The sequence below is a fragment of the Zingiber officinale genome, chromosome 3A (genome assembly GCF_018446385.1).
Source record: "Zingiber officinale cultivar Zhangliang chromosome 3A, Zo_v1.1, whole genome shotgun sequence".
Classification (NCBI taxonomy): domain Eukaryota; kingdom Viridiplantae; phylum Streptophyta; class Magnoliopsida; order Zingiberales; family Zingiberaceae; genus Zingiber; species Zingiber officinale.
This window is the reverse complement of record NC_055990.1, coordinates 61,342,412-61,352,685: the sequence shown is the minus strand read 5'-3', so window position 1 is coordinate 61,352,685 and position 10,274 is coordinate 61,342,412. Positions and strand designations below refer to the sequence as shown.

At 40.7% G+C, this 10,274-nt stretch overlaps 1 protein-coding gene across 1 annotated transcript; it reads right to left on the bottom strand.

Moving 5' to 3' along the window:
• Positions 1-267: 267 nt before the first annotated feature.
• LOC122053790 lies at positions 268-1,812 on the bottom strand. Its single transcript, XM_042615751.1, has 2 exons — positions 814-1,812; positions 268-741 (listed from the first exon to the last, which is right to left on the bottom strand). Exons 1-2 carry the CDS (start codon positions 1,789-1,791, stop codon positions 289-291), a joined length of 1,431 nt encoding a protein of 476 aa, XP_042471685.1. The 5' UTR covers positions 1,792-1,812; the 3' UTR covers positions 268-288.
• Positions 1,813-10,274: the final 8,462 nt, after the last annotated feature.

Below are 10,274 nucleotides of genomic sequence, written 5' to 3'. Positions count from 1 at the left end.
TAGTGAAATCTAACAAATGATGTGTTAAAGTGATGTTGGAAACTAAGTAAATTTAATTTTGGGTGTGCAGATCAAACCAGGTTGTGCAAATCAAACTAAACCTCCACTATGATAGCTACTAGATCAATAGACATTGATATCATTACCTTTACCTCAACATTCATCTTATTAGCAGATTTTATAATCATTAAAGGTAAGCTAAAGCTAGCAAATCATAAACTAGTCAATATAAATGCATGAACTGAGACTCAAATCCAACAAAGGACGAAAACATTTATATCGATTGTACTAAAATTTCATTTCAATGTAGTTAGCGATACTTGAGGATATTTCGACTAGGGGCTCATTGGATGCTAATATATCATTGAACTGCTCTCTGCTGGTGCGACTTCTCAGCTTTTGCAATCCCACTTGCTTTAATTCCTCCATCTTCTCCGGATTCGAGAGAAACCCTTCAAACGTCTTCTCAGACATTCTCATTTGTAATTTAATTAGCTCTACGTCAGTAGAGCCATGAAGCAAGTGATCGACCCTTATTGTTTCATTGGTGCTCTGTATATAAGTAGAATCTTCCTGTATATCAAACACATAATTGTAGTTATTGTACACCTGGAGCAGCAGCTGGGTTAATATCATTGATGATGATTGATCTTTCAAATTGAAGTCAAAGTTGAAGATCACAGCGTCCTCTCTGATTTCCGGATAAATAAATCTATCAAATTCGTTTTCTGCTGCTAATATCTGTCAACCAAAGCAAATTATGTTAGAGTATGCATAAAAAAATGAAGGTCAGCTTCATCGATCTTCTCTCACGTTTGGGATTGTGCTAGAATTCAGCTTCAGCACGAGACAATCGTCTGTCATTCGAAAAGCAGCTGTTCGAAAAGGAGGAGTTCCGAGAAGCTTCATCAATGCATTTGGAGGATCTGCATGTGGATTGAGGCTAAGCAGTAATGACGCGTTCCGGACCTTGGGCGCTTCAATGCGCAGCGCAGTGGTGTTGACGGTGAGCGACTCAAGCTTTGGGCAGTGGACGTCGATGGGGAGGAAGATGAGAATCTTGTATAATACGACTAGATGCTTGATGGAGGCGGAGTGGATGCTTAGTTTGCTCATGTATAAGTTGTGGCAACTCAAGAAATGCAGAGTCTCGAGGAAAGGGCAGGAGGCGAGCAAGGCGAACAGGAAATCATGGTCGAGACGGCTGCAATATTCCATTTTGAGGAAGGTGAGAAGGGTGCAGGCAATTGGCGGACGGTGGCGGAACGTGATTCTGTGCAAGGAGAGACTCCTCAGCGACCTGATGCTCAAGAACCTGCAATTTCTCCTGAAGCTGGTATTAAGCCAATGCTCGTTGGAGCATTCGAGGGTGAGATCTTGGACGCCCGACTCGACGAGATCCTTGACGAGCAGTCGCTCGGGGCGTTTGGATAAATATGTGATGTCAGAGAAGCGGATGTGGCATTGGCGGATCAGGGCGCGGGGGAAGCTGTGCTGTTGGGGGATGACATCGCCGACGACATAAAGGCTGAAGGTGTCGAGTCGGGGTATGAGGGAGGGGAGGCGGCGGCGGAAGTCGGAGCAGAGGGCCGAGAGGGCGACGCACTGCTTGATGGGGAGGAAGGAGAGGACGCAGAAGAGGAGGTCTTCGGGGAGGGAAGTGAGGCGGTCCTCCGCTGAGCCATCCTGCTGCTGCACATCATTACGGCGGCATCCAATTGAGCTGCGGCGGCGACGGCGATGGCGACGGAACGCAGGCGGCTCACACGGGGTGTTGTCGTGGTCTGCCATCAAGAGGCGAGCAAAGGCGTTGGGATCGAAGTATTGCCGTCGGCCCTTTAATATTTATTTGTCAAGGAAATCACGAGGATAGGTTATATAATTCTCATAATTAAATGTTAAATAATAATATAGAAAAACAAGTAAGGTATGAAAAATTTCTAAAATAGTAATTTCTTAAATTGAGATCACTATTTTATTTATTTACTTTTTTACATCTGTTATAATATCAATTAGCAAATATAGGAAAAACCCAAATTGTTATTTGCTTTTTTTTTATAGCAATTATAAACTTAATTCAATAAGAATTTAAAATTAATATAATTGATAATATATTTATAAATTTGATAAACTAATTAAGAGAATTAATATATGAATTTGAGAGAAATTAGATTTGTATTTATAAATATATGATTGGGTAAAAATCTAAAATTTCATCTTAAAATTGTCGGAATATTAAAACATATATATTATATTTGAATAATATAATGATTTGATCAAGAGGTGGAAATTTCAGTTTATGATATTGTGCAAGTGGAGTAAAGGGGCATTCTTCGAATGGTTTTGAATAGCCGGGTGACAAATTGACTAAATTCTAATTAAGATGTTTGACTCCTAAATTTGGTTATATGTAGCTTCTCTAATAGAGAATTCTGTATTGTAGAAAGATTTCTAATTTCTAATTTGTTTGGATGTTTCATCAATAGTTGTTTTATAGTTGGTTCAATTGGAAATCAAAATGAGGTACATATTGTAATGCAGAAATATATAGTTGGTCTGTCAGAGTTTCTAGAATTGCTTTCTCTAACTTTTGTAATGCAGAAATATGAAACTGTTGGGATCTAAAATCCTAAATTTGAGTATGGAACTCATTACTGAATGGTTGAAATCCTTTGGGCAATTTTACACCTATGATGCTCTAGTTGAACTTGAATTTTGAAAGACTTGTTTTGCATTTTTCATTTCTTGTTTTATAGTCTCGGAAAGATCTTCATTGTCTTTGATCAATACTTATATTAAATATGAATATAATAAATTATATTATTATCCATAAAATTTATTGATTTGAGATGATTTATAGTCAGTTATTGATGAGGAAATCTATCACGTCCCGAGAGAGTCCCTGTCAGAAGAAATTTCGACAGAATCTCTCCTGTACTGGTGATAATATGGAACCTCACTACATAGCCCTTAGGGTCTCATAATCCTCGGCCAACACGGTCGGAATATATACAATAAAATATGACAAACAATCCACGCAGTTTATAATAATACAGCCTCCAGAGGACACAACCACGTAGTTTAATAAACCTACTCCACTGCTCGAGTAAAACACAACCCACAACGAAAAACCATAGCAGCAGAAAACAAGGGTAATGGACCAAAATCTCGATATAAAAATCCACGAGTACAAGATCTACACATCACACGTATGTAGATTATAAAACAATGACACAAAGTCTGAAAGTAGAAAGCTATATCTACACGAGGTGGGGGACTAGTGACTAGAACCTCCTGACATCCTCAACCTGAAATAGAAATAAAGCAATGGGGTGAGTTCAAACAACTCAGCGGATATCAAACTGACATGCATAGTAAGATATATCTAATAGTAATAATCATGGAGTACAGTCTCCTGATCAATAAAAGGAAATGCGAAAACTGAAAAGTAAAGAAGGACTGTACTCATCATGGCCTCCTATCCTGACATAAGGGTCGTCAGACCAGATACCTCATGTCTTCTGTATGCATGTTAATCATATGTAACCCAAACAAATGCAGCAATCATAAGTAATAATGTAATACATGCATATGATACAAATGACATGGTCACCCCTGACGTCAGTCAGCCATCTCACACACAATGGTGAGACCGAGTGGGTAGGGGTGTAAATGAGTCAAGCCGCTCATGAGCTATTCGAAGCTCGATTCGATAAAAGCTCATTTGAGTTCGTTTAATTAGGCTCGTTAAGATAAACAAACCAAGCTCAAGCTTCACAATATTCGGCTCGTTAGCTCGTGAACATGTTCGTTAAGCTCATGAATCAATTTTTAAATAAAAAATAATAGTTTTGATATTGAATTTATAGATTTTACACTCTACTTATGAAAAACATAGACAAATATATTAAATTTATTTAATAGAATAAAATTATAAATTTTAACAAGAATATTATAATTTTTTTAAAATATATAATTTAGTTTTTAATGAATATTTAAATTTATAATTTATATTTATTAAGCTCGTTTAGGTTCGATAAAAGCTCGAATAAGCTCATGAACTATGAATATATTAGTTAAATAAAGTTTGAGCTCGGCTCGATTATAAACGAGCCAAACTCAAACATCCAAGAGTTCGGCTCGGCTCGGCTCGGCTCGGCTCGATTACACCCCTACGAGTGGGTAGAGCTATGACAATTGTGCACTCTGCTATCACTACTCCTGAGTGACCGAGTGGACAGGATACTATCGGAGTACGTCTATCCTCTTACCCCAAATCATAAGTAGGGGAGCTCAATGTTATCATCTCCCTAAGTCAGTTCAGAGGAGGGATCCCTATTCTGCTACCACGCTGCAATCACACTACCCATGAGCGGACCAGCGGAGCCCTTGACAGAGCAACCTGCTGCAACACACCATGCCTGATATACCACTAACCCATGAGTGGTTGTGTGTGCAAATCCATATAACTGGCGATGTGCTCAACAATAATGGAGCCGACAATCGCTCAACATGCAATCATGTAAGATGGTGCATGTCACTAAGCATGTAAATCCTGACCATATCCACCTCCATAAAGTATGCACCAAAAAGTAAATGGATCCAATAAAATGATCTAGGTACACCTGACGGGTATGACAAATAACTAGTCCTGTACACAATAAGGTATGGTATGCCACTACCTCTATGAACATAACACACATGGCAATAATCAAGAGGGTATAAGCATGGATGTATAACAAACAACAAATAAGGCATGCTACAGGTATCAAGTACTGACATACCAAACAGAAACAAACATACCTATAACTGCAAGTTATAACCTACTAAGCATATCAGATGACAATATCAAAAGACAAATCAAAGTACCCGCCTCAAAAAAAAGGTCGTAACAAACAATCTCCACGTCGAGATATGCCTCCTACTAGTATCCTGCAACACAGAACATATAGTACTACTAAGTTCTATCATAAGCCAAGTCGTTAATCCTAATCCTAAATAATTCCATACATCAAAAGATTAGGGTTAACAACAAGTTCATCACCTAAAACACAGGTTAATCGAGTTTCAACATTAATAAATCCACAATTTACCTAAATTCAATTAACCTTTTGTCAACTCACGACCAAAGAGCTTGCTGCTGGAAATTGTGGCTAAAGCTATGGATCATCATCCAACAGTGATGCCCAGATCCATAGTTGAGCTACTGATCTCAAACACCAACACCAAAAATCAGCAGTAGGTATAAACAATAACCTCACTTCAAGCTAGAATTAGTCGTTTACCTCAGTGTAGCCGTAAGAAGGCCCTGGGTGAGGCACTACTTAGTCGATGCTCATCTGGTCGGAAAGGAGAAGATAGCTGGTCGATCAAAGCTCTCACGTTAGGGCTGCGACAGATCTGCTTCGGCTATGACAAAGGAAGGAGAAGATCGTAGATGGTGGATCGTCGGCTAGGGCTCCGCTCAGTGAGGCTGTGGGCAACCAACACGTCAACCGACTCCTGGTCAGGGTCGTCGTTCTAGGGGAAGACAGAGACCCGTCGGGGAGATCAAGGCAAAGGCGGTAAGTGTCGGCAACGGGTGCGTCCGTCCGCAGAAGGCCGAGGAAGAAAGGGAAACCGGCAGATCGAGAGGGGAAGACCCGACACTAGACAGTGATCGGTCGAGGAGGCAACGGTGGAGGAACTGGGAAGCTTACCCATCGGTGGTGCCGGCGCAATTGGGATCTCCGCGGTGAGGAGGCGACGGGAAGAGGAGGGGAAGGTGACGCGGGGAGAAAGGAGAGGGCTTGAGGCTTCCTTGGCCGAGGGGTTATGTGTTAGTATTAGCCCTAGTTCCAATTATGAGATGATTGTAAAAGGCACATTATTGTATCACATATCATTATTAATAAAAGACAAAGTTATATATTATATTTATTTCAATTCAGTGTCAATTGAATAAGTATAATAATGTCCTTGGGTAGTAGGTTCTTATCTACAATATATCAATTGGTTGAATTGATAGTGAGATATTGTAGAGAACACTACTCTTAACTATTCCTAGTCGAGCATTAATATACAATGACAATATTAATGCGTTGAGACTAGTATGTAGGTCAACGGATGACTTGATCTCACAAGTCATGGATATGAGATATCAGGTTGACACATGAGTATATATTAGAGAATATATACTGAATGACCCGCCATAAGAATGTTTCATGGATCATTATATGAGTGCCATAAACATTCTCATGTGACTATTGGTATGAATTGTCCTTGGACCTGAAGTCACTATGGTTCCCTACATAAGGAGTTGTGTACTTTGGTATCGGCAAACGTCACCTGTAACAAGGTGGACAATAAAGTCGATCACTGGGTATGCGATGAATTATATGGAGGGATGTGAGTGATGTAGATGGGATGTATCCCTTCAATATGACGGAAGCGATATCTGTGGGCCCCTTGATTAGTAGGACACAAGAAAAGCATGGTCATGCTCAAATGAGTCAATATGATATATTGAACTTATTTGATTGAGTGTGTCTACTTAGAGATCAAAAAACACAAAGGTTGATAAAAGGATGACACGGTTTATGCCTCATTGATCAACCTAGATATGAAGGATAGAGGGACAAAGTCATACAAGATAATAGCCACGGACAGGTTAGCTCGGATCTTGACATTCTCGTCACTTAGGTAGCAATGATGCCTTGCTAGATGTCACTTATTGCTTATGTATCTAAATGTTGATTTAGGTACATTGCCAACATTACGAGAACCTATTGGGTCACACACAAAGAACAAGTAGATTTGAAGATGGATTCATATGATGAATCATTGGATTAAGTCTAATCCGAATTGGACATATTGAGTTGGACTCAATTGGATCTAATTGTTAGATTAAGTCCAATTCAAACTAGACTCAAGGAGTCAATTCAAATTAATGAAATAGTGATTCATTGAATTTGAATTGCATGAGATCAATTGAGTAAAGACTCGATTGAATTAGACTTGAGTTAGACTCGAGTGAATTAGACTTGAGTTAGACTCAAGTGAGGAGACTTGAGTTAGACTCAAGTGAAGATTAATGGAAATAATCATTGAATTTCGAAATTCAATGATTATTTATCCCATTCAATTTTTGAAATTGAAATGAGGAGTTACACTCATTCAAAATGAAGAGTTACAAGTTTGGTCCTTAATGGAGTGTAAATGCTCATTAAGGACATTAATGCTAATTAAGTGTTTCATTGGATGAAAATACTTAAGCTTTTTGCTCTTCATTTTGTACTTAATCTTCATTCTTCTTGCTCTTCTTCTCCTTGGCCGAAAATCCACCTTCAAGGTTGATAGTACAACCTTTCTCCTTTTGTGAGTTTGTGAGACAAACGAACACTTGTTCGTGTGGATACCGTAGAGGCGCGAACGCGAGATCGTGCTGTGATCCGAGCTGTCTTCGGGAGTCCGTGAGCACGCTACAAAGGTATAATATCTCATGCTATGTTAGATCTAACTTAGTATAAAGTTTTCTTTGTTTCCCTTCGCATGGATCCTCTGGGGTAATAGATTTTTCCGCTGTGCGTTTGCACGTTTAGCAACCTATTACCTTACATTATGTATGCGAGGGAGGAGAGGCGTCGCGAGGTGATGCGAGGGCGACATCGGTTGAGGAAGATGAAGAGAAGAAGGCGTCGGGAGGCTTAGGGAACGGGTAAGAAACGAAGGAAAAGAAAAGAAATAATTAAAAAAAATCAAACATTTCCTCATTCAAATAGGATAGCTTAAACAGGCTTTCTCCTAGCCCAATAATTTACCCCCCTATACATACATCATACGAGCTCCGATTAAATCTAGAAAAATTCCTAAAAATTCCAATAATATTATTTCTTAAATAACCTTATTATTTAATTAGTATTTAGGTACCGTATTTTACATTCTCCCCCACTAATAAAAATTTGATCCCCTAATTTTTTATTAATTACCATCTGCAAGTACTAAAAATAGACAAACAGTATAAATGTTGAACGGAAAACTAACTCACATATCTCAAGAGAAAAGATGGGGATATCAAGCTTGGATCGTAACCTCGAGCTCTGAGGTAGCCTTCTCGTCAGAATGATACTACCATCCGACTTTAACAGTCAGATAGTCTTGTTCTGCAGCTGACGCTCTTTGTGGTCCACAATTCGTATCGGAACCTCCTTGTAGGTAACGTCAGGCTGAATGGGAACTGATATGTCTGATAGAACGTGTGCTAGGTCAGGCACATATCTCCTCAGCATGGACACATGGAATACATCATGTATGCTCACCAAAGCCGGTGGTAGCGCTCCAGACAATAAGATACCGCTCCAATCCTCTCCAAGATCTGGAAAGACCTAATGTATTGTGGAGCTAGCTTATCTCGGAGACCAAATCTCTTCACCCCTTTCATGGGTGAGACTCTCATAAATACATGGTCGCCAGTAGCGAACTCCAAGGGTCTACGTCTTCAATCAACATAACTCTTCTGACGGTCCTGCGCCTCGAACATCCTCCATCTAATAGTGCGGACCAACTCTACCTCCTACTAAGTTCTCTGAGGTCCTAGCAGTTGGGCCTCCCCAACCTCCTCCCAGAGGGTGGGTGTCGGGCAAGACCTACTATACAACGCTTCAAACGGTGCCATCTGAATAGCCAAATGATAGTTGTTGTTGTAGGCGAACTCTTACTAATGGCAAGCGGTCCTCCCGGCTGCCTTCAAAATCCATAACGCAAGACCTCAGCAAATTATCTAAAGTCTGGATGGTCCACTTTGACTGTCCATCTGTCTGCGGATGGAATGCTATACTGAATCAGAGCTGTGTGCCCAATGCCTGCTGCAGACTCTGCCAGAATCAGGATGTGAACTGTGGGTCTCTATCTGATATAATGCTCAAAGGGACACCATGCAATCAGATGATCCCACGACAATAGAACTCTACTAATCGATCCAAAGAATCGGTCGTCCGGATCGCTAAGAAGTGTGCATATTTGGTTAATCGGTCAACGATCACCTAAATCGCGTCATGGCCTCGTCGTGTCCTAGGCAATCCCACCATAAACTCCATAATGATGTGCTCCTATTTCCATTCTAGAATCGGAATCATCTGAAGTAATCTGGCAGGTCTCTGGTGCTCAGCCTTCACCTACTAATAGACTAGACATCTAGCTACAAGTTCTACGATGTCTTTCTTCATGTCGTTCCACTAATAGGAACGCCTCAAATCTCGATACATGCGAGTTCCTCCTGGGTGGATCGTAAATCGAGAGCGATATGCCTCCTGAAGTAGTTCCTCCAAGATCGAGTGAGATTGAGGTACGTATAACCTGTCTTAGAAATAAATAATGCCTTCTCATCTCGGGTGAATTCGGTCTGTTGCCCGGAAGCTATCTGGCTGCCAATGGACTGTAAGTGCTGATCACCGACTTGGGCCTCCCGGATCCTAGTCCTGATCGACGACTTAGCAACCATGGTAACCAGAATACCCTACTCTGTCTGTCTCTGCTTCTCAAGGCCCAACTCAGAGAAACCCTAAATCAAGCCTGTGACCAAAACTTGGTGGCACGCTAAAGTCCCTCTGGACTTCCGGCTAAGTGCATCGGCAACCACATTAGCTTTCCCCGGGTGGTAGCTAATGGTACAATCATAATCCTTCAGGAACTCCATCCATCTCCTCTGTCGGAGATTGAGTTCTTTTTGAGTAAAAAGATATTTGAGATTCTTATGATCAGTAAGAGTCTCAAATGTAATGTCATACAGATGATGTCGCCAAATCTTCAAAACAAAGATAATGGCGGCCAGCTCCAAATCATGTATTAGGTAGTTTTTCTCATACTCCTTCAATTGATGAGAAGCATAGGAGACTACCCTACCATGCTGCATCAAAATAGCGCCCAAACCTTGTAGAGAAGCGTCGGTATAGAGTACGAATCCATCCTCTCCAGAGGGCAAAACCAAAACAGGTGTCAACACTAATCTCCGCTTCAGCTCCTGAAAGCTGGTCTCGTAGGCTTCTGACCACGTGAACTTTATGCCTTTCCTGGTCAGGCGTGTCAATAGCATAGCAATGCAAGAGAAACCCTCAATGAACTGTCTATAATATTCGGCCAATCCCAAGAAACTACAGACCTCCTGAACTGATTTCGGCTGCTCCCAGCTGGTGATAGCCTCGATCTTCTGAGGGTCTACGAAAATACCTCGGCTAGACACCACGTGTCCAAGAAAACAGACTGAGGATAGCCAAAAAGCACACTTGCTGAACTTTGCA

Bases quoted from the DNA above. Each gene is read 5' to 3' on its own strand.
- LOC122053790 (XM_042615751.1), bottom strand. From the start codon at position 1,791: ATGGCAGACCACGACAACACCCCGTGTGAGCCGCCTGCGTTCCGTCGC. The intron at 742-813 runs GTGAGAGAAGAT...TTTGGTTGACAG, and splicing joins ATTCTAGCACAATCCCAAAC to ATATTAGCAGCAGAAAACGA.